The following is a 25,368-nucleotide window of genomic DNA, read 5'->3' on the forward strand; positions in this document are numbered from 1 at the left end:
TGCTGGGAGGTAACGAAAAAGGGAACGGCAGCCATTCTTGCTGAGCTGCGCAGGACGGAGCATTTGTAACTTTTTCCGCCAGGTATTTAAACAGGGCGGTGATTGCAGTGAAGTGAGTGAGGCACTGGTCCCTGGCGCAAAATTTAAGGGGATGCCAAAAAAACCTCAGCCATCAAGGTAAGTTTTTAGTGCAATATTTTTAAAAAATCAAAATTAATGCAAACATATCATGATAAACAAAACATCAACATTTCAAATAAAGATAGGATCTGACCCTGCAACCTGTACAACCCTGTCTCACTTGCCTCACCCTAATCCCAGTCCTGGTTCCTGTACAACTTTATTTACAAAAACATGTAGCCCAATTCAACAACAAGAAGACACACAACCCAATTTTTTAAATGAGCAAAGGATTTGAATAGACATTTTTCTAAGGAAAACATACAAATGCCCAACAAGCACAAGAAAAACAAATGCTCAACATCATGTGTCACTAGGAAATTGCAAATCAAAACCACAATGTGATACTACTTCACACCCCCTAGGATGACTACAATAAAAAACCATGGAAAACAAGTGTTGGTGAGGACATGGAAAAACTGGAACCCTCCTACATTACTGGTAGGAATGTAAAATGGTGCAGCCACTGTGGAAAATAGTTTGGTGGTTTCTCAAAAGTTAAGCATAGAATTATATGTGGCCTGGCAATTTCCCCTCCTAGGTGTACACCCAAAAGAAAAACAGGTGCTCAAACAAAAACTTGTACATGAGTATTCACAGCATCACTATTTACAACAGAATAGCCAGAAGGTGGAAACATAAATGCCCAAAGGAAGACTGAATAAACAAAATGTGATCTATCCATACAATGAAATACTATTCAGCCATAAAAAGGAATGAAGTTCTGATACATGCCACAACGCCCATGAGCCATGAAAACATTATGCTAAGTGAATGAAGCCAGTCACAAAGACCACATATTACATGATTACATTTATATAAAGTGTCCAGAATACACGAGTCCAGAGAGATAGAAGTATCAATAGATCAGTGGTTGCTTAGGGGGTGAGGGTGGGGATAGAGTATGCGGATTCTCTTTGTGGTGATAAAAATGTTCTAAAACTGACCAAAGTGATGGTTGCACAACTCTGTGAATATTCTAAAAACCACTGAATTGTACGCTTTAAATGGGCGAATTATATGCTATATGAATAACATCTTGATAAAGGTGTTTTTAAAAACCACACACACAGCCTGAGGCAGACAGGTGCTGACGGCTGAAGCCCACAAGCCCAAGGGGCTGAACTCACCGCTGGCTGTCTGGGGACCTGAGCCCCCAAAGCCATTCCCAGAGCTACCTCTTGCTGTCCTCCACCAGGGGCTGCCTCTTCTGGGTCCACAACTCTGGCTCAGTAGACGGACTGTACAAAGGCTCTATAGCAAACTCAGAGAGCCAAAGAGCAGGTTTCCAAACATCTCCCTTCGAGAGAAAGGGAAAACTATCCACCACCTGGAAAATCTTTAAGCCTCGCAAACAAAGATAAATACCAGTAGCAAATTTAAAGAAATCTTAGCAGTGTTAGAAAGGATGATAACCACAAAGTATCTCTAATAAGAAGGACAGTTCTTGGGACTTCCCTGGTGGCGCAGTGGTTAAGAATCCACCTGCCAGTGCAGGGGACACGGGTTCGAGCCCTGGTCCGGGAAGATCCCACATGCCGCGGAGCAACTAAGTCTGTGCGCCACAACTACTGAGCCTGCGCTCTAGAGCCCGTGAGCCACAGCTACTGAAGCCCGCGCGCCTAGAGCCCGTGCTCTGCAACAAGAGAAGCCACCCAATGAGAAGCCTGCGCACCGCAACGAAGAGCAGCGCCCACTCGCTGCAACTAGAGAAAATCCCGCACGCAGCAACGAAGACCCGACGCAGCCAAAAATAAAATTAAAAAAAACCCAAAACACTTGATCTAAGGAAAATGAGATTGACAATCACGACACCTTCAAAAAAGTGAAGTGCAAAGTTAAAACTCAAGCAAAATGCAGATGTGATACCTGCAGTTATTTCTGAATGGGAATTAAAAGTACTACCTTTTGGGAGTTTTTGTTTGTTTTGTGCTGCATTAAGTTGGACTGCTATTTTAAAAACAACAACTAACGTACATGAATAAAAATTTTTTACCAAATGGCTTATAAGAGCACAGAAATTTTCTGCTCAGTTGTGTGTGAGGAAAACCTCATTTTTAAGAGTACAAAAATTGCACCCATACATATAATACTAACTATCAAAGCGAAATAATCCATGGAATTAAAGTCACGGAAGGTTTCCCTATGAACCTACAGTCAATGCTGCCTTTTACTCATTTTAATATATGTATACTACCTTGCGTCCTATTGTTCTTTCAAGCTTATTTTATGCCCCTTTTATTAAAAACATATGAAATGTAAAATAAAATCTAAATAGAGCCTTTTATTCTCAGAGCTTGGTCTAGAATTTTCTGAAGTGTTTCTGATTCGTAATATTGAAAATTATAATTTTAGATTTTAGCCTGAAAGCAAGCATTCAATCTGGTGGATAAATTTGGATCCTGCCATTCAGTTGGTATTTTAAAGAACCACTTGAAACTGGATGGTTTTTGTTTAGAAAAGAACGTTAAGTATTAGTTGGCCTATTTATTTTATGAAAGACCAGGACCACTTTACAACCCAAAGTAACTTGCATCATTAAACCTCTTGGTACACTCACTTTTGTGCATTTATACAATAAACCTAGATTCTGGGGCATGGAGTGGGGTTGGGGGCAGGGGAGAACTCACAAAACAAGCTTTGAACTGTAGTTTCACAATCTGGGTTTTTAAAAAATCAAATATTGCTAGTGCCCCCTTAATTTTATGGCCAAGGTGAGTGCCTTAGCTTGCCTTAGGACCAGCCATGTATTTGAGAACTGCCATGAACTATGCATCCATGCCCACAGTTCTATGGGCAATTGCTAGCAATAATTAGGACAAATTAGCAGCATCAGAAAGCACGTTAGTTACCAGGACACCACTCCAACTCACCTGGGGTCACAGTCAATGAGGGCCCAGCCCCCATGGAACTTTTCATCATCAGGCAGCAGTAACTTCATGTAACTTTGTAAGAGTTGACTAATTAGTTCCTGGTGGCTTCTCTGATTTTCCTTATGCAAAGCTTCATGCTCTTTCTCCTTGGTAAATATGGAATAAAGATCTTCTGTCACTGGAATGCCTTGCATCAAATCTAGAGTAGAAAGTGTTAATATCTATCATCTTCTTGGTTTACTAATGCATTTTTAAAAAGCAAAAGAGAATACAAGACCTAAAATAATAAGACTCATTAAAAAAACATAGGCATAAATCTTTGTGACCCTGAACTAGGCATGGTTTTCTTTAGATATGAAACTAAAATCACAAGCCACAAAAGAAAAAACATAGTCAAACTGGACACCATCAAAATTAAAAACTTTTGTGTCTCAAAGGACAATGTCATGAAAATTAAAAGACAACCCACAGAATAGGAGCGAATATTTAAAAATCATCTATCTGATCAGGGACCTGTATCCAAGAATATATAAAGAATTCCAAAAAAGAATTCCAAAAAAGACAAATAAGCCAATTTTAAAACGGGCAAAGGAACTGAACAGACAAGCTAACTTCTTCCTGGTACAGCATGCAGCTCAAGGCTTAACAGAATCACTGTAATCCCATTCCCTGTGCTTGTTTGGGACTGCAAGACTGGAGGAGGCTTCTGGGAGAGATCTGCCAACCACTGGCCCTTTACAGGGAAGCAGTAAGCCCAGACCGCTACTGGCCCCTCTCTCTTAAACTTGAAAAGATGCAGCTTCAGGGTGAGGATGAAGCCGATGCGACTGATCGTCAAAATGAGAGAGGAACAGAACATGCCTCCTCAATGACATAACTGAGGCGCTAGATCAACCAACAGAAAGAAAGGCATCTTATTTTTCCTCAAATAAACTGCTAAAATCCAATTTTCCTATCAGCATGCACCCTATGTATGGCAAATGAACCAAACTTAATTACACCAGACTTCTCAAATTCCTCAATTGTCTATGCATAGGCCCTTCTATTTCATGTATAATAAATAATCAGGTTAAAAAAATAGGATTTAAAAAATATTCTTAGAGACCATATGACAAGCTGTTACATTTGATTCCAATCCAGAATACTCTACATTTACTTTAATCCTAAAAGGTAATACTTTCATGAAAATTGAAGTTAAAATATGCCAAGGCATGAATTCCACTGGGCAATCTACCCTCCATTTCTTTTCTTAACTAGTGATAGGAATTGGTTAGGATAATCTCTAAATCTGATACCCTAATACCCTGTTAAATCATGCTTATAAGAAAGGATGCTATATTTGTCCATAGCAAGAACACATGATAAACATTATACGAAGAAAGAAAATCATCGCGTTTTTCTCTCTCAGCCTTGAGTAATGGGAAAACAAATATAATATGGAGTTTTTAGTTGATGAGGTTTTAGGGCACCTTATTCCATACTCCAGGAGCCTCAACCCTTCCTTCTGTCACATGAATAACAAATTGACAAATACGTATGGAAATGAGCGGTTTCTTTTGCTGCTCCAGCCTAAAAAATGTGTCAAACTCTAAACTTGTAGGGACTTCCCTGGTGGTCCAGTGGTTAAGAATTTGCCTTCCAGGGACTTCCCTGGTGGCGCAGTGGATAAGACTACACATACCCAATGCCGGGGGCCCAGGTTCGACCCCTGGTCAGGGAACTAGATCCCATATGCATGCCACAACTAAGAGTTCGCATTCCACAACTAAGGAGCCTGCGTGCTGCAACTAAGGAGCCGGCGAGCTGCAACTAAGGAGCCCACCTGCCGCAACTAAGACCCAGTGCAACCAAAACAAACAAACAAATAAATATTAAAAAAAAAAAAAAGAATCCGCCTCCCAGTGCAGGCGACGCGGGTTCAGTCCCTGGTCGGGAACTAAGATCTCACATGACATGGGGCAACTAAGCCTGCACGCCACAACTACTTAGCCCGCACACCGCAACTAGAGAGAAGCCTGCATGCCGCAACTAGAGAAGCCCGTGCACCGCAACGAAAGATCCTGCATGCCGCAACGAAGGTCCCACATGCTGCAACTAAGACCCAATGCAGCCAAATAAATAAATAAAATATTAAAAAAAAATTCTAATCTTGTAAAAATTTGATTTATTGGGTAAGATGTTCAACACAGAGACACAAATATACTATACAACATATGAACTATGTTAATGAAGTTAGTTACTGTAAAAGGTTAGTCACAGAAAGAATAACAAATTTGAGAGAGAGAAAGGCATTTATGTTCCTTACCTATAACAGCTTGCCTGTAAGCATCCTTAAATCGATTCAGGTAATACCTATTTGCCGAGTTAACACCATCTTTCATAACTCCTGCTAACTTCCTTTCTCCTGTCCTTGTAAAGTCACCCTGTCAAGGAAAAAGTCACTTTAACAATTTATTCAAACACAAAAATGTTCCTGAAGTCAATGTGGGCTTTTGATTCAAGACTGGAATTCTATAGTGTTTTATAATTTCCAAATAATGTAATTAAAATATCTACTAGTATTTGACTCGGATCCAAGCATGTCAAACAATTAAACATGCTATTGGTGGCATAAAGTCTCCACAGTTAAGACTGTGCCTTAAGGTAAAGCCATTCTTGGCAATCTGTAGAATATCTAGAATTTACAGGTCAAAACTTATTATATAATAAACAAAACAACAAAAAGATTTTCAAACCTCCAACTGGTATGATATTCAAAACACACAAATTTCTGATGTGGGAAAATGCAGACAGTTCCCTAGAGCTTATTATAATGGAATTTAACCTGCATATGTGGTTTTGTGTGTATATATAGAGAGAGCATAGGTTTCCATACCTTGCTGCACATTACAATCCCTGTAGAATGATCCAATGAAGATTTAATTGTTTTGTTTCTCTTGGTTTTCACAACAAAGGTGTCAGAGCAAGTCCCTAGAGAGGTAGCGACTTAAACTTAAGGCAAGGAAAGCATAGTCTCTTTCTCCCCCATCCCAACCCCACTATTTCTATCCAAGGCAATCTTGGAAACAAGTCTGGTCCTAAAATTGACAATTTAGGAAGACCACGTTGCCAATTAGGTCATTCGCAGGAAATATTAATTTAGCAACATGAATCTATTATAGAAGAGAGAGACATGAATGCTGCATCCAAAGAATTTTAATATCAAAGGAAAAAAAGTGTTCCTCTTTTTTTTCCAGCTTTGTATAATTGACAAGTAGCATTGTATAAGTTTAAGGTGTACAATGTGATGATTTGATATATGTGTGTGTATATATATAGTACTGTTAACTATAGTCACCATGCTGTACGTTAGATCCCCAGAACTTATAACTGAAAGTTTGTACTCTTTGACCAATATCTCCCATTTTCCCCATCCTCTGGTAACCACCAATCTACTCAATGTTTCTATGAGTTTGACTTTTTAAAATTCCACATATAAGTGAGATCATGCAGTATTTGTCTTTCTCTGTTTGCCTTATTTCACTTAACGTAATGTCCTCAAGGTTCATCCATGTTGCTGCAAATATCAGGATTTTCTTCTTTTTTATGGCTGAATATTCCATTATATATATACACACACATTTTGTATACACACACACACACACACACATTTTCTTTAGCCATTCATCCGTTGTTTCCAGGTCTTGACTATTATGAATAGTGCTACAATGAACACAGGAGTACAGGTATTTCTGTGACATACCGATTTCATTTTCTTTGGATATATACTCATAAAATAAGATTGCTGGATCATATGGTAACTCCATTTTTAATTTTTTGAGGAACTTCCTTACCATTTTCCACAGTGGCTATGCCAATTTACATTTGCACCAACAATGCACAAGGGTTACCTTTTCTCCCGACACTTGTTATCTCTTGTCTTTTAGATAACACCCATTCCAACAGGTGGGAGGTGACAGCTCACTGTGGTTTTGATTTGCATTTCCCTGATGATTACTGATGTTGAGCACGTTTTTATGTACCTGTTGGCCATTTGTATATCTTCTTTGGAAAAATGGCTGTTCAGGTCCTTTGCCTGTTGTTAAATCAGATTATTTGTTTTTTGCTATTGAGTTGCATTACTTCGTTACATATTTTGGATATTAACCCTTTCTCAGACATATGGTTTGCAAATATTTTCTCCCATTCCATGGGTTGTCTTTTCATTTTGTTGATTATTTATTTTACTATGCAAAAGCTTTTTTTTTTGGATGTAGTCCCACTTGTTTATTTTTACTTTTCTTCTTGTGCTTTTGGTGTCACGTCCAAAAAATCATTGCTAAGATCAATGTCATGGATCTTTCCCTATGTTTTCTCGTAGGAGTAAACTAAAGTTTCAGGTTTTACAGTCTTTAATCCATTTTGAGTTAATTTTTGTGAATGGTGTAAGATAGGGGTCCAGTTTAATTATTTTGCATGTGAATATCCAGTTTCCCAACAGCATTAGTGAAGAGACTATCATTTCCCTGATGAATATTCTTGGCTCCCTTGTCAAATTATTAGTTGACTGATTGTGTGAGTTTATTTCTGGGCTCTCGGTTCTATTCCATTAGTCTATGTGCCTGTTTTTATGCCAGTACTGTTTTGATTACTACAGCTTTGTAATATAGTTTGAAATCAGGAAGTGGGATATCTCCAGTTTTGTTCTTTCTCAGGATTGCTTTGGCTATTAGGGGTCTCTTGTGGTTCCACATGAATTTTAGGATTTTTTTTCTATTTTTGTGGAAAATGCCAATGGAATTTTGATAGAGATTATACTGAATCTGGAGATGGCTTTGGGTAATATTTTAATGTTAATTTTTCCAAGCCATGAACCTGGGCTATCTTCCGTTTATTTGTGCCTTCTTCAATTTCTTTCATCAAGGTCTTACAGTTTTTCGTGTACAGATCTTTCACCTTCTTGGTTAAATTTATTCCTTACTATTTTATTGTTTTTGATGCTACTGTAAATGGGATTATTTTATTTCTTTTTTAGATAATCTCAATTAGTGTATAGAAACGACAGATTTTGGTAGGTTGATTTTGTATCCTGCAACTTTACTGAATTCATTTATTAGTTCTAACAGTTTTCTGGTGGAGTCTTTAGGATTTTCTATATAAGGTTGACCCTTTAACAATGTGGAGGTTAATCTCTGTATAACTTATAGTCGGCTTTCTGTATCCACATTTCCTCCACATCCAGGGATTCAACCAACCACAGACTGTGTAGTACTGCAGTATTTACAATTGAAAAATATCCACATATAAAGTGGACCCGTGTAATTCAAACCCATGTTGTTCAAAGGTCAACTGCATAAGAACACACCACCTGCAAATCAAGACAATGTAACTTCTTCCCTTCCAATTTGGATGCTTTTTATTTCTTTCTCTTGCCTGATTGCTCTGGCTAGGACTTCCAGCACTTTGATGAATAGGAGTGGTGAAAGTGAGCACCTTTGTCTTGTTCCTGATCTGAGAGGAAAGCTTTCAGTTTTCACCACTGGGTGAAAGGATTTTGAATTTTGTCGAATGCTTTTTTTTTGCATCTACTGAGATGATCATATGATTTTTGTCTTTCATTCTATTGATGTGGTGTTAACACATTTATTGATTTTCAAATTCTGAACCAGGGATAAGTCCCTCTTCCTCATGGAATATGATCCCTTTAATGAGCTGCTGAATTTGGTTTGTTGGTTTTTTTTTTTTAATTAATTAATTAATTAATTAATTTATGGCTGTGTTGGGTCTTCGTTTCTGTGCGAGGGCTTTCTCTAGTTGCGGCAAGTGGGGCCCACTCTTCGTCATGGTGCGTGGGCCTCTCATTATCGTGGCCTCTCTTGTTGTGGAGCACAGGCTCCAGACGCGCAGTCTCAGTAATTGTGGCTCACGGGCCTAGCTGCTCCGCGGCATGTGGGATCTTCCCAGACCAGGACTCGAACCCGTGTCCCCTGCATTGGCAGGCAGATTCTCAACCACTGCGCCACCAGGGACGCCCCGGTTTGTTGGTATTTTGTTGAGAATTTTTGTATCTATAATAATCAGGGACATGGGCTCAGAGTTTTCTTGTTGTATCTTTATCTAGCTTATGTATCAGGGCCTCATAGAAATAGTTTGGAAGTGTTCCCTCTTCTATTTTTTGAAAAGAGTTTGAAAAGGACTGGTATTAATTCTTCTTTAAGTGTTTGTAGAATTCACCAGTGAAACCACCTAGTCCTGGGCTTTTCTTAGTTGGGAGCTTTTTGATTACTGATTCGATCTCCTTACTCATTGGTCTATTCAGATTTTCTGTTTCTTCATGACTCAGTCTTGTAGGTTGTATGTTTCTAGGAGCTTATCCATTTCCTCTAAACTGTTCAATTTGTTGGTATATGCCTATTCATAGTAGTCACATAATCCTATGTATTTCTGTGGTATCAGTTGTAATATCTCTTTCATTTATAATTTTGAGTTCTCTCTCTTTTTTCCTTGGTTAGCCTAGCTAAGAGTTTGTCAATTTTGTTTATCTCTTCAAAACAGCCAACTTTTAACTTTGTTGATCTTTTCTATTGTTTTTCTATTTTCTATTTCACTTATTTCTGTTCTAATCTTTATTACTTCCTTCCTCTTGCCAACTTTAGGCTTAGTTTCTTCTTCTTTTTCTAGTTCCTTGAGGTTTAATTGTTAGGTTGAGATCTTCCTTTTTTCTTAATATAGGCATTTATAGCTATAAATTTTCCTTTTAGAACTGCTTTTGCTGTGTCCCATAAATTCTGGTATGCTGTGTTTCCAGTTTAATTTGTTTCAAGATATTTTTTGATTTCCCTTTTGATTTCTTCTTTGATCCATCTGTTGTTCAGAAGTATGTTAATTGCCACATATTTGTGAATTTTCCAATTTTCCTCCTGTTAACTGATTTCTAGTTTCATACCACTGTGCTCAGAAAAGAAACCTGATATAATTTCTATCTTCTTGAAGTTGCTGAGACTTGTTTTGTGGCCTAACATATAATCTATCCTGGAGACTGTTTCGTTTGTGCTTCTGAAAAATGTGTATTCTACTGTTGGTGGATGGAATGTTCTGTATGTTTGTTAGCTCCGTAGGGTCTATAGTGTTGTTCAAATTCGTTGTTTCTTTATTGATTTTCTGCCTGGATAATCCATCCATTGTTGACAGTAGGCTATTAAAGTCCCCTACTATTATTGTAATGCTGTTTATTTCTCATTTTAGCTTTATTAGTATTTGCATTATATATTTAGGTGCTCTGACGTTGACAGCATAAGTAGTACTTCTCTTTAAACAATAACTTGCACAAGGATTTCTAAAGTTCAGTTTCTTTAATTAACAAAAAGCTTTTTGACATTCATCACCCAACTAAAAGATGGATAATCTGATGCTTGTTGAGCTCTCGATGGTACAATTTGTTATAACAAATATCCTGGGGTGAACTATTACCTTGAAGGAAAATTAACATAAACCTAATTTAAGCTAATTCAACCACCTCCTATTGCCCACAGAGGGAGTATTTAGTGACCAGTGACTACAGTTTACATTTACATTAAATTCTGTGAAGATCAGCTTGGTAGGATCCTCAAAAGACTTTATGTATAACAATCACAAAAAGATAATAAAACTTTTCTTCAACATTTACTATGTGTCAGGGAATGGTCTAAGCTCTAACATGTTATTAACTCATATAATCCCATGCCAATTTTTTGAAGTGGGCCTAGTATTATTCCTGTTTTACAAATGAAGAGACAGACACAGAGAAGTTAAGTGACTTGCCCATAGTCACAGAGCTAGTAAGAGGCAGGGTTGGGATTCAAGTTCAGAGGAGGCAAATTATACCAGGGACCCAAATCCCACCAACATAGACATGTTTTATTTTGTCTGTATAAAGTTTTAACCATTATACATAAAATTCCAACTTTCCGAACTCCCTTGAAAACTGGGAGGTCTAGCAACACTGGGCCTCCATCCCCATTAGGAAGTAGCAGAACAGCACCTTCCTAAGACAACATATGCTCTTCCTCAGGTCCACACAGCCCATCTCTCCCTTTAATCTAATGGGTCACATTACCTGGCATCTGCAGAATTTGAACGTGTGACCCCCTGCCTTACCCAAACATTCCAGAAAGGAGTCAACTACATACACCTACCACCTGAAACCCATGTACTTTTCTCTCAAAAACCAAGTTGGTTTTAAACTGTACCCTGTGTCCCACATAATACACACAGATGCTGGCTGCAGGTACTTACCTTCAGGGCAGCTGTCCCAGCATACTGTCTGCTAATGGAGTCACCATTGTTGGCCCACATTATCTGATAAATTCGATTGCATTTCACCGGTAGTGGCTGCTCGGGGGGCATCACACCTAATTTTTTCAGCTAAAATTAATACATTGGTAGATTAACTGCATATAAGCCAGGACACTATAGCATAAAATGTATACTGCAGAGAAAGGAAGCATATGCATGTACAATTTAGGACCCTTAAATTTAAAAAAATGATGTTTTCAGACTTTTTCAAAATTAAGCACCACTTGAAAGATAGCTTTATGAATTGCTACATCTGAATAAATAGAAAAATTTATACTGTTTTGCTGTAATTTGTAATGTGTAGACTCATACTATTATATTTTGTCTTTCTTTTAAATTTGGCTATGAAGTGAAACTAACCATCAAAAAATCATATAGAAACAATAACATTAATAGTAGCAGAGCAGTAAGTGCCCAATAAATGTTAAGTCTGGTGCCACATTCTAAGAGCTTTTTTTTTTTTAATAAATTTATTTTATTTTTGGCTGCATTAGGTCTTTGTTGCTACTCATGGGCTTTCTCTATTTGTGGTGAGCAGGGGCTACTCTTCATTGCGGTGCGTGGGCTTCTCATTGCAGTGGCTTCTCTTGTTGCAGAGCATGGGCTCTAGGCATGTGGGCTTCAGTAGTTGTGGCACGTGGGCTCAGTAGTTGTGGCTTGTGGGCTCTAGAGCGCAGGCTCAGTAGTTGTGGTGCATGGGCTTAGTTGCTCCATGGCATGTGGGATCTTCCTGGACCAGGGCTCGAACCCGTGTCCCCTGCATTGGCAGGCAGATTCTTAACCACTGCGCCACCAGGGAAGTCCGAGCTTTTTAAAATAAATTATCTCATTTACTCCTCATAACCACCCTATGCAATCAATACTCTTATTACCCCCATCTATAGATGAGGAGATAGAAGTTTGGAGAGGTTGAATTCTTTGCATGGGGTCAACACCTTGTATGTGCTAGGGCCAGGGCTTGATCTCCAAAGCCTGGCTGCTTCAATGCGACAGTAGAAGGCATCCCCAAAGGATAGTCACAAGGTTCTATCAGGAGAAAAGAACATGCTAGGAATGTCAACCTTGGGAATTCATTACCCAGGTGTTACAGGGCTGAAAGATCTAAAAGGGGACACTGAGGTAAGAGATATAATGACTCCAGGAAACAGCAGGGTTGGGGCACAAAGGGAAGAGGCTGGTTCTGTGGTGCCAGAGGAACCAAAGCCACAGAGAGGGTGCTGATGATGGGAATATAACACAGGTGAAGAAACTTGTCCCCTTGTCCTCCTCCAGCCTCCTGGTTTTCCTTTAATGCCCTCTATTGGCAGAGCCTGACATGGAACCAGCTAGTTAAGCAGAAAGGTGGTGTGCAGACCCCACGCCCCAAATACAGAAGCGAGCGTTTGGAGCTGAGAGGAAAAGGTAGATGACTACACAGTGCCACCCAGTACAATTTTAAATGCTGGGCCTCACATTTTGGAAATGAGTACTTAAGAAAAGGCCACTTGATTCAACTGATTTCTAGGAAAGGCTGTACTTTCCAGGTTTTAAAGCAACAAGGATGTTTGCATGCTGTAAATGTTCTATGGAACAAAGATTTTAGTTACTGGTTTACATGTGAAAAAAAATTAAAAATGAACATTTACAATCCAGTGGACTCCAAATTACCTGCTGTTCCATGACCACTCGTGCAATGGCAGCTTGGACCACATTGGTGCGATCCAGGCAGTCCATGCAGTTAACTCGAAAAATCCCTTCTTGTTTACATATTACTCCAGCTTGATCAACCCTTTTCAAAAACAGTATGGAATTACTTTACAATATGAAATACTTTAAATTTTTCAAAACCCACAATTCTTCACAGTATAATAATAACAACAGCAACATTGGTCATCAATTTGCTTAGAATATTATTATGTGGCAGGCATGACTGAGACCTTTGTAGACGTTATTGTTAATTTACACAATAACTCGACAAGGAAGATATTATCTCCATTTTTGGGAAAAAAAACAGGTACAGGAAGAGTGACTTGCCTGAGTCACACAACGACTAGGCAGAGCTGACACAACCCCTAGTTATGCTTTTCTACACATTTAAAACCAGAAGGCACTTTAAAACACCATCCTGTTCCTCCTTTTTGACTTCAAGTAGAAATGCATCTAAATTAGCTTGAACAGACTAATTCACTCTATCACCCAGTGAGAAGTCATGCAGCATGCCTCACTCATCTAACTTCTCTAGCCACCTGTGGCCTTAAAATCTAATCAAATGTTCTCTCCTGTCCTTTAAGCCAACTTCTTCCTACATCTCCCCTGAAGAATCAACTTCCTTCTCTGATAATTTTTAAATGTCTCAAAACTGGGACCAAATACCACTAAACCTTCCTTCCCATGTTAGGGACCAAGAAGAAATGTAGATCATGGAGCGTTAGAAGGAATTAAAGAATAGTCACAGAGCACTTCACTCCATTTTGCTGACCACCTGACACCTTTTCCCTGTTCAAAGCTAACAATGCCTAATGACTCACACGCTTTTGAAAAGGAGAATAGGAATTGGGAAGCAAAACAAGAAAAACAAAAATCCTTTCTCAGCCTGCTATTATTTTAACACTTAGTGGTACTAGACAAATACATATGATTTCACAGACCAAGAGTCTGTCAAACTGATTTCTTACGAAATACCTACCAACACCACTTCATGTCAAGAATAATGTCATAAATGGCATCTGTTAGTGTTTGAACATTCTCAAACTTCATTCCTCGGCTAAAATACATGCCAAAAGGAAAAAAAAAAACTTTAATAATTTTTTTAAGCTTAAGATATGATATCTAAGGTTATTTGGAAAAATGAAAGAAAATTATTACTATAAATATGAGAATAACACTACTTTAAATAGGCAATTACATAAATATTTATAACTAATTTTCATTATGAAAGAAAATATGCTTAAGAATACACTGAAACATATCACAGCCATCAGAAGCTTCTTTCCCCACCAAAATTTTCAATACCTAGGTAAATGAACCCACATTAGAGGTAGGATTATGACAGAAGAAATTTGCTTTCAGAATACACACAAGTTAAAATTACCATCAAAATGATTGTTGTTTTTCCAGAGCAAACGCTAGTGGGGTTATCCCAAGGGAGAGCAGTATTACTAACAGTATAAAGATGAGCCAGCAGGATGAGTTTTAAGTAAGGGAACACTATTACTCCTGCCAGGCTCAAACTCAAGCAGAAAGGAAACGTTCCAGAAATTCTTTAACTGAAGGATAAAAGGAAAAAAGGAACTCTAAGTCTCCAAGTCATTTTGGAACAAAAAGACTGTAAATATTTCAGGAAGAATTAACTTACATTTTTAGGCAAAATAAAACCTGTATGAAAATGGAACTAAGTAAACAAATGATAGTCCTTTCCTTTCTAACAATGAGGAGAACAAGATTTTCTTCCCAATAAAGAGAAGAAAAACTAAGGTCCCTGTGGCAGTGTCTACCACAAACATTGGAACTGATCAAAACTCATCTCAGGAAGCCATCTTACCAGTGCTCGTGGAAGTCAAATGAAACGTAAGTGAGGTGTGAGTTGTTAAAGAGCAACACCTGTTTCAGGTAAGCATCGCCAATTATCTTCTCCCTTCCTGCCTGGTCTACCAAATTAATAATAACCTGTGAGAGTAAAGAAAAGGAAAAAATTTACTTTAATCAGACATTAGACTCATGATTTTTACTGAATTTATTTAGAATTATGTTTTAGAAATAATTTATAGCCAGGCTCAGAAATTAATCCACTCAAGCATCAATTTTTTTTCCCTATAAAATTAGATTTTCATTTGTTACATTTAGGTTTATGAGAATTTACATCAATGGCATGAATAGCTTTTTTACACATTATACATTTGCAATAACCTCTTAGAATATATAATGAAAACAAATTATAATAGCAGGTATTTTAAATCTCTAGAATAATTTTTAAAGAAATATACAAGACCTGCATACTGGACACTATGAAGCTTTGCTGAAACATGTAAAAGAAAACCTGAATAAATGGAGAGACACACCATGGTGCTAGATGGCAAGATTCAATATTGTAAAGATGTCAAGTCTCCCTAGGTTAATCTATATACTCAACAATCCCAATCAAAATTCAATCAGGATCTTTTTACAGACTTGGAAAGTTAATTCTAAAGTTTATCTGGAAGAGTGAGTAATACAGGAAAATATATGAACACTAATAATAATAAAGGACTCGTCCCGTTGGAGAGCAAAACATACTTTAAATGTATAGTGATTAAAACTGTGGTACCAGTACAGAAAAATGAATGACTCAACAGAACAGGACAGATGGCCTTGAGACAGACGTATGTACACTGAGGAATCTAAGCTATGGTTACATCATTCTGAGAGAAATATGGACTATACTATGTGGACTACATATGGACTATACTATAGTGGTGTACTACAAATGTTATTGGGATAACTGTCTGTTTACATGGGGGGGACTTAAGTTAGCCCTCTGCACTTCATTATACACAAAATAAATTCTAGATGCATTAATGACCTAAATATTTTTTCTTCAAGTTATAAAAAAGCTAGACAAAATGTTAGGATGATTTTTCCCTAATTGAAGGATGGCACATGACCTTCTAAGCGTAACAAAAACCAGAGAGCGTAAAGAAAAGATGGACAGATGTGACAACATAAAAATATAAAACCTCTGTGTACTAAATGACAGTATAAGCAAAGGTTAAAAAAAAATAAAGGACTACCTAGGGGAATATACCTGCAACATAAAAACCATTAATATATAAAGAGTGCTATAAATTCAGTAAGGAAAAAAATGGGTAAAGGATACAGAGGATATTCACAAGAGAAGATAAACAAATAGCCAATAAACATGAGACTACAACTTTAAAGAAATGTAAATTTTAAAACAGAAAACCAGTTTTCACCTATAGACAGGCAAAAGCTGAACACTAAATATAGACAGCATTAGTGAGTATATGGGGTAATGGGCACTGGCTCCCACTGTTACTGAGAGTGTAAACTGGTGTGATCTTTTTGGAAGCAACTGAGTGGTAGGTATCAACCTAAAAGAAATGTAATGTTTGATCCAGCCATTTCACCTCTAGAACTTTATAAAGCACACAAGTGTTCCAAAATATATAAAGGATGTTTTCTGGAGAATTTTAGAATAGCAAAAACTATATCCTAAAGGTCCACCAATGGAGAAATGGTTAAATAATAGCCATGAGCTATTAAGTGAAAATAGTTGCAGAATAGTGTATATCCCATAGCTTACAGCCCTCTTTTGACTTAAATTTTGAATGTGTATATGCATGTGTCAAGATGATTTTTGCTGCAAATGACAAATTACTGACTCAAATCTCAGAACGGAAATCTGTTCTGAACCTCAGAAGTCAAGGTTGCATGGTTCCAGAACTGCTTCATTCAATGGTGACCAAAACCAGCTCTATCTTTTTGTTCTGTCATCCTCGGCATATTAGTCAATACTCAGGCTAATGACCTAGCCTTGACACAGCTGCAGCAGTACCAATCAAATCCAGACACAACAACCACAGAGGGACTGACTGTGGGTTCCTGTTATCTCTTATTTATTTATTTATTTATTGTTTCTGGCTGCGTTGGGTCTTTGTTGCTGCTTCGTTGCTTTTCTCTAGTTGCAGTGAGCGGGGGCTACTCTTCGTTGTGGTGCGCGGGCTTCTCGTTGCGGTGGCCTCTCTTGTTGCGGAGCACGGGCTCTAGGCACGCGGGCTTCAGTAGTTGTGGCTCGTGGGCTCAGTAGTTGTGGCTCGAGGGCGCTAGAGCGCAGGCTCAGTAGTTGTGGCGAAGAGGCTTAGTTGCTCCACAGCATGTGGGATCTTCCCGGGCCAGGGCTCGAACCCGTGTCCCCTGCATTGGCAGGCATGATTCTTAACCACTGCACCACCAGGGAAGCCCTGTATCTCTTTTTATTAGAGCAGGAAATCTTGCCCAGAGCCTCCCAGCAGACTTCCCTTCACATCAGACCTTGTTGGCCAAAGTGCCAAGAACATACACAGGCCCACGCCTATACCAAGCACAGGCAAGAGCAACAGTAGTGACACCATGACTGACTCACACTGACCGAAGGCCCACCTCCCAGAGAGCAATTACCCAGAGGATGAGGGTGGATAAAAGAACACTTTTGGGGTACTGTTAGAAAGGAACAAGTGTCTGCTCAATACACACGTCTATAAAGCTGATGTGTATGATTTGTACAAACAGGTTGTGAAAGTCAACAGGGAGCAGGAATGAGGGTGGCGAGGAGGTTATTTCTTCTACTTCCTTTACATACCTCAGTATTACTTCAATTTTTACAGTGATTATGTGTTACATTTAAATTATGGTTTATTCTCTTCAATGCTACTTATAATTACACATATTGCGAATACATGAAATTTATTCACATTGTAAAAAAATTCAAACGTGGATAAAGGTCACATCCTTCCTGACCACAACCTAAGTCCACAGCCTTCCCTGAAGGTAACTCCCACTACAAGCTTGATGTGTACCCTTTCAGGCCACCTAAGTGCGTTCCTATATAAATGTGCATGCCATATGTAGGTGAGAACACACATTATACGGAAGACAATTACATGACACAGTTTTGTTTTGTGGGATTTTTTAAATGGTAACATGCCATATGCTGTTACGCAGTTTTTCTCACTCCACTATATGAGTTTAAGATCTATTCGCATTAGTACACACAGATGTACCTCATCATTTTTAAGCATTTGTATTCAGCACTTTAGATATGCTGTACTTTATTTACCCATTGACCTCCTGATGAACAATTAGGGTTTTTTTATGCTGCAATAAAGGAGGCTTATACATGCCTCCTTGATTGAACACATGTTTCTCTCAGGGAGATTTAAATTTTTTTGTGTTGTATTAGAGTTCCAGTTGCTCCACATCCTTGACAAAACTTGTACTTCCCACCATTTTTATTTTAGTCATTCTGGTTTTGTGAACGGTGGTTTTAGTTTGCATTTCCCTGATGATTAACGACGTGGAGCACCTTTTCATGTTTATCAGCCTTTGGACATCTTTTTTCATGAAGAATCTGCTCAAGTCTTTTGTCCAATTTTCTTTTGGGCTGTACACCTTTTTTATGGATTTATAGGAGTTTTTAATGTACTCTAGATAAAAGTCCTTTGTCATATATATGTCTTCTCCCGCTTTGTGAATTGCCTTTCTATTCTCTTAATGGTGCCTTTTAATAATCAGAAGTTTTTTTATTTTAGTGAAGTCAAATTTATCAATTTTTTCATTATGGTTGGTGCTTAAGTCCTATTTAATTTTAATAAATAGTATTTATAATGTATAGTAGTATTTTAATATTCAAAATATTTGATAATTCAATAAAGTTTCAGTAAATAATAAAGTTTTAATAAAAATTAAACATTTAGTAAAGTCATTTTTTTTTTTTCATTATGGTTAGTGCTTTTAAAGCCCTGTTTAAGACCCAAGGTCAAAAGATGTTCTATATTTTCCTTTAAAAGGCTTACTGTTTAACCTTTCACATTTAGATCCACATCCATCTGGAACTGATTTCTGTATATGGTATGTAGGACAGATATCAAAAGACAAATTACTGGATTAACAGTATAAGCATATTTTATTTTGATTGATAATACCATTCAAAATGGCTATAGCAACTTATGCCCCTCCCAGCAATGTGTGAGCGTTCTCATTTCCCCAGTTACCTGCCTTTATCTCTTACTACAAACTTTATATTTTTTTTCAATATGAGGGTTTGCTTTTTATTTCCCTGCTGGGACTTTCTTTGAGATTGCACAAAATTTATATATTAACCACTGAAATCTATTCAATATTGAGTCTTTCCTTCAAGGAACATGATATTTTCTCTCCGTTTATTCAAGTCTTCTTTTACGTTCTACGTTACCAGTCAGAATGGCCATCATCAAAAAATCTACAAACAATAAATGCTAGAGAGGGTGTGGAGAAAAGAGAACCCTCCTTGCACTGTTGGTGGGAATGTAAATTGAGACAGCCAGTATGGAGAACAGTATGGAGGTTCCTTAAAACACTAAAAATAGAACTACCATATGACCCAGCAATCTCACTACTGGGCATATACTCTGAGAAAACCATAATTCAAAAAGAGTCATGTACCACAATGTTCACTGCAGCACTATTTACAATAGCCAGGACATGGAAGCAACCTAAATGTCCATCGACAGATCGAAAGAAGATGTGGCACATATATACAATGGAATATTACTCAGCCATAAAAAGAAACGAAATTGAGTTATTTGAGGTGAGGTGGATGGACCTAGAGTCTGTCCTACAGAGTGAAGTAAGTCAGAAAGAGAAAAACAAATACAGTATGCTAACACATATATACGGAATCTAAGGAGAAAAAAAAAAAAAAAAAGGCCATGAAGAACCTAGTGGCAAGACGGGAATAGAGACACAGACCTACTACAGAATGGACTTGAGGATATGGGGAGGGGGTGGGTTGAGATGTGACAGGGTAAGAGAGTGTCATGGACATATATACACTACCAAATGTGGGATAGATAGCTAGTGGGAAGCAGCCACATAGCACAGGGAGATCAGCTCGGTGCTTTGTGACCACCTAGAGGGGTGGGATGGGGAGGGTGGGAGGGAGGGAGATGCAAGAGGGAAGAGATATGGGAACATATTGTATGTGTATAACTGATTCACTTTGTTATAAAGCAGAAGCTAACACACCATTGTAAGGCAATTATACTTCAATAAAGATGTTTAAAAAAAAAATAAAAAATAAAAAAATAAAAACAGTCTGAAGTAGCTGACTCAATGATAATTCTTAAAGAATAGTAAGAACACTCTTAGCTATGTGTTCTTTAACTTCACGAGAAATGCCATTTTGCTTAATTATGAATCGTATACTATTTTCATGAAATTTAAAGAAACAGATGCATAACCATTTCTAAAAATATGAAGGAACACTTATTACTACAGATCAAATCCCACCTGTTTTTTGTAAATTTTCAGTTGTTCTTCAAAATGGGCACAGAAATAGGCGACAGTGTCCTTTTCACCTACAAAGAAGTGATACAAAATCTTTTTTTCCTTCCCATGTGTAACACAGAAATTAGCGTCTATTCCACCTTTACGCTTACTTTTACATAATTTATTGACAGCCCAAATGTAACTAAGATTGTCTAAAACCAATATTTTAAAATGAAATGCTAAGTGGAAGATCTGATTTTTTTTCCCCCAATTAGACTAAACTGAAATACTGAGGGTGGCAACTATGAAACCATGACATTTATTATTTATATAACCAGCCAACTTGTCAGAAAAGGTTTCATGTAGTTTATAATAAATTAATAAAAACCCCTTTAAAACAAGGATGTTAAAAACTGAAGTTTTACTGAATTCTCACAAATATAAATTGTTTTGAGAGAAAAATATTCTGTAAACAATTTTTAAAATCAGTCTCTTTCAGTAATCTAATTAGATTGACATGACTGAGCTATTCCAGTGCTAAAGTTAAAATACTGGAAGAAATTAAATCCTTAATATTTAAAACAACAACAAACCTTTCACAGCAAAACATGTGAGTAAAGGCATCCTATCTATTCCTTGTAGATGCTGTCTTATTTAAGATATTTCCTGCTTCTATAAATATTGGCCATATTTACACTTTTCCAAAATTAAGCATGTAATAAAGTATTCTTTAAAGAAACAACAAATTAAAATCTGTGAATTAAGCTCTGTTTTGCTCTATTTTGGAATCTTTTTATTGTTAATTACTTAAATTGTCAACAACCATTATTACTTTTGTGATTATTATATCACTATTAAATTTTACCATATGAGTTATTATTTTAAATGAAGTATCTGGCAAAACAAATCCAAACCTATGAAGTATCTAATATTTTAAAAAACTCCCTCTGAAATCATCGTCTGCAAACCAAATAACTGACAGGCTTACTTCTGTCCAGCCGAGGTCTTGGATTATATCGATACCCAACCTGGCTCCAAAACACAGGCACAGAGCCTCGTGTTTGAATAAATGACAAGGTATGATTATGCACGTGAATTAACTGCTCAGTCTCCACATAATTTGCAACATTTCCATTTTTATCCACTCCTCTTCGTTTATAACGCATTCCTAAAAGAAAATTAAAACAAAACAGCAACACTGAAAAAAAAATTAGTCTCACTAGATATGCTTCTTAACCAAATCTGTGTCTTTCAGGACAGGCTTGGGGATCTAATGTGCAACTGCCAGGCAGAACAGTATCAACTTACCCCAGATCATGCCTTTATTCATCGTTTTTTAAAAGTTGAAGCTGAGATAGTTCCTGTGAACTGAAAGAGGAGGTTTTTCCCAAAGGTGCGAGCACCTGGGAAGGATTTATTACTGTGATACAGGCTGTCAGTAGGAACAATGGTATCTAGAAGCACATCCCAAGTGACTTTCTGCTCTTTTCCACATATATACCTCCTTTTCTTTTACCTTTTGTTAACTCTCTCCCATTCACTTCTCTCCAAAAAATTGGTCCCCAATTATATCACACTATTGAGAGTCACTGAGCACTTTGAAGCCAACTGTGTTTCCAAATCCATTATTGTCATTAGCATTTCAATACATCTGCAGATGTTCCATTCTCGCCTGGATTTAATTTGTACACTATTACAGCCCTCCACTCACCTGCTCTGTGTCTACTTCGGCGTGAAATGAGAGCCACTAGAAAGCGTGGGTGAATGTCATCTACACAGGTGGACTCCTGAGGGGGGGTCTCCGGGCTGCTTTTCTCATCGTCAGATGACTCATTATAATTAACCACAAGTTCTTCAATCTGCACAAAACCTTGAATAATGGGGATAATCCAAAAATCCACATCCGGTGTCTGAAAATAATATGAACATCATGTTGCCCCTATTCTGTACAGCACTGCTACTTTCTTAAACCCAAGCAGTGGTTAGCACATACTTGTTGTTAGTTTATTAGAAGCAGAAACCTTCCATCCTTCAACTATATTTTCTGCTTTTTGGAGAACACTAAGGAATGGACGGAGGGATGGGGGCGGAGGTGAGAGCCTTTCCTTTTGTTTATGGTGGTCATTCAAGAAGAGCTGCCTGAAAGGGACCATAGCTGCTGGGTACAAATTCAAGCTCCACCACTTACTTCCTCACTCAGGTGAATCACTTAACTAGTCACTTAACATGGCACTTGCCATGCCTTGGCATTCTGCTTTGTGAAATAAGAAAAACGACAACCTCATAAGGTTGTTGTGAAGATTAAATGAGTAAAATCTAAAAAGTGTTTGGCACAGTGCCTGCCTACTGCTGGTATAGAAGAAAATAGAGCTTAAAGGTTGATTTTCAACTCCCAATTGTATTAAGCCTTTAATTAAATACAACCAACTCTGATCACTTTATTATGAAACATAGAGGTCTATTCTACTCTCCAGTTTAGAAAAAGTCTTGCTCTGCCAAGCTAAAATCCAAGTAGTCAATGAACCAAAAAAAGAATCCTTTCCATAAATATCTTATTTTAAAAAGTCATCCAATGTAATTAGGAGAGTATTAATTAAAGTTAGAGATTTCCTCTTAGTCTTTCAGACTAAGAATACTCAGATTTCTCAAACCGACTGTATGCAGGGACAGTAATAAAGGATGAAAAGTGCTCCAGAGAAGTTGTTCTTAGTCCCTCTTTCCCTCCTATCTCCGTATCTGTATCTAGCCTTAACCTCAGCATCAACTTCAAATCCACCCCTTCTTTCACAACCACATACTCCAGGTCCTATCTCACAGTTTTGTTTTATGGAGCCTGCAGATAGGATCTTAGGAAGGTGGTTAGAGTTGAAAATAGTGAAGCAAAGGATCTATCTGCATTCATTACTTTTATCACCATTCTCATTATTTATATTTTTGTTTTAGCAATAAATACAAAACTCTCAACAGGAACAGAGATAGGTATGCTACCAAATGCCACCTTTATTGTAAGTCATCAGTTTTAAATGGTAATGCTACGTGTCTGACAAAAACTCTGCAAAACACATTAGAGCTCAATATGTCAGCAAACAGGACAAATACTCATTACAGACACCCTTATTTTTCTCCCCCTATCATTAAGTTTTGGTGGTCATGGTTTGATCAGCATCATAAAGAGAGGCAAGAACATTTTCGAGAGGTGAGCCATGATAGATACCTAGTTTTAGACACCACCAGATACATAGGTCAAAATCATTTATACTGACCACCACCAATAGGGAGAAACAGAAAGAAAAAAGGTTTCAACTTTCTGAAAGGTTAAGAAAAAGATAATCTTTGACCCTATTCAACTTTTTGCTCAATTTGTGTCCAAAACAGTAACTGGCACATGGCAGGCTTTCCATAAATATTGGTTGATTGACCAAATAAATGAATTGTCTTTGGACAGTCATAATTCTCCAATATACATGACAGAGTAAAGGAAGAAGGTAATCATTAAACCTGAAGGAACCTCATGCAATAATCTAATCATATCCTCTGTCTTCCCTGATTCGAATACTTGTAGTACTGGAACATTTTTAGAGATTTGTCTACTCCAATTTCCATATGAGGAAACAGGAACATTAAATGACTGGTATCACTAAAGGAAAACTGGGCTTCAACACTTCCAATGGGTACAAACAAAATATCTTTTACAGGAACTCTATGGATATTAGTTCCACAGCCTTAAATTATGACTGTTCTATGGAAACCTGCTAAAAAGATAAGCCTGTGGCTATATAGTCGAATTAGGAACTGCCTTAAAATAGTGCCCTGGTTTTCCCTAGCTAAATGATTCTCATTCTACAGGGGAAAACATTACGTGAGATTTTAAATTTTTATTTTAGTATAACTTAAAAATATTTGCCTAACAACTATAAACTACCTTAGAATATTTCAGAAACAACTACTCACACCAATCTCAGTAAGGTCTTGTATCATGTATTTATTCCAGAAAAATCGGTCATCGACCTGGAAAAGGTAGAAAACAAACAGTTCAGAAACATGTTGTTTCAGTTCTCCTATAGAAGCCAAACAGGTCCATAAATTGTTCTGGTGGCAAACCCTGCTCTGAGCTGTGAGAGGTACCTTTTGCCAGAGGGGACAGGGCTCCCTCTCCCCAGCACTCTGCCTCTGCACTGAATTGGTCAGGTCATAGGTCAAGCTATAGTAAAAGGATTCTGAGTCCATGAACATCTTCAGCAACTCCTCAAGTAATCTTCTCTCCAACTTCTCCTTTTCTTTACTTTCCTTAACCTGTAAGAAATTAATCTACTATTACTGCAGGAATTAAATGTAAAGCATCGTGTGGATACCACACAATTCCCTAGGAGAAAAGTAAAAAATAATCCCAAGGATACGCAGAGATGGTGCTTTAATATGACAAGCAGTTTGAAAGTAAGTTTATTAGCAGGAAAGTCACCCCTCAATTTAAAACTAATCAAAGATGAATTCTAAGCCCATATCAATTAAACTCTTACTTTCTTTTTATTAGGAGCAGACACATTGGATTTAATATGCGTAAAGGTCTTCAGTAGAAACTTTGAGTCATCAGGAGATGGTATAATCTTCTCTGGTTTGTTAATTCCAAAATGATGCTTCTTACAGAGCTAAATAATTAGGAGGAGAAAGAGAATTCATTATTACTAATATCTGCTTGCTTAATGTTCAAGTGTGAGTGCAGAAGTGTCACTACTCCTCAAGCATTGTGGTTAAAACCTCAAGAGCAGGTAAAATGACCCAGTAGACAGCTGATATTAGAAAACACAGCTGTGGTTTCAAGGATTAGAAAGCTACAATAGAGGATAAGCAAAGAATACAGGGCAGGATATACTTAGGATTTAGGGGTAGAAAATTCAGGTTAGGATCATAGTAAGTTCTTATCTAATATAACTGAAGGATGAAATGCTCTGGTTGGGATTCATTAACGCTTTAAAAATTGGCATCAAAGATTAAAAATAGTGCAAAATACACATATGCTATGCTC

The 25,368-nt window shown here is 37.5% G+C and overlaps 1 protein-coding gene across 6 annotated transcripts in view; it reads right to left on the reverse strand.

The window, feature by feature from the left end:
• INPP5F (inositol polyphosphate-5-phosphatase F) overlaps positions 1-25,368 on the reverse strand; it is a 92,367-nt gene that overhangs the window by 9,436 nt on the left and 57,563 nt on the right. For 3 of the 6 annotated variants that reach the window (XM_082424755.1, XM_082424753.1, XM_082424756.1), the window contains 12 exons: positions 24,863-24,991; positions 24,471-24,638; positions 24,297-24,353; positions 22,057-22,255; positions 21,334-21,513; positions 20,367-20,434; positions 14,887-15,011; positions 14,032-14,109; positions 13,014-13,134; positions 11,307-11,435; positions 5,359-5,476; positions 3,054-3,252 (listed from right to left, as the gene is read on the reverse strand). In XM_082424755.1, coding sequence (XP_082280881.1) covers positions 3,054-3,252; positions 5,359-5,476; positions 11,307-11,435; positions 13,014-13,134; positions 14,032-14,109; positions 14,887-15,011; positions 20,367-20,434; positions 21,334-21,513; positions 22,057-22,255; positions 24,297-24,353; positions 24,471-24,638; positions 24,863-24,991 — 1,571 coding nt within the window. Of the gene's footprint in view, positions 1-3,053; positions 3,253-5,358; positions 5,477-11,306; positions 11,436-13,013; positions 13,135-14,031; positions 14,110-14,886; positions 15,012-20,366; positions 20,435-21,333; positions 21,514-22,056; positions 22,256-24,296; positions 24,354-24,470; positions 24,639-24,862; positions 24,992-25,368 lie in introns of those variants that run through there. The other 3 variants (XM_082424754.1, XR_014253384.1, XM_082424757.1) reach the window with 3 other exon arrangements.

Source organism: Balaenoptera physalus (assembly GCF_965194825.1).
Source record: "Balaenoptera physalus genome assembly, chromosome: 14".
Lineage (NCBI taxonomy): Eukaryota > Metazoa > Chordata > Mammalia > Artiodactyla > Balaenopteridae > Balaenoptera > Balaenoptera physalus.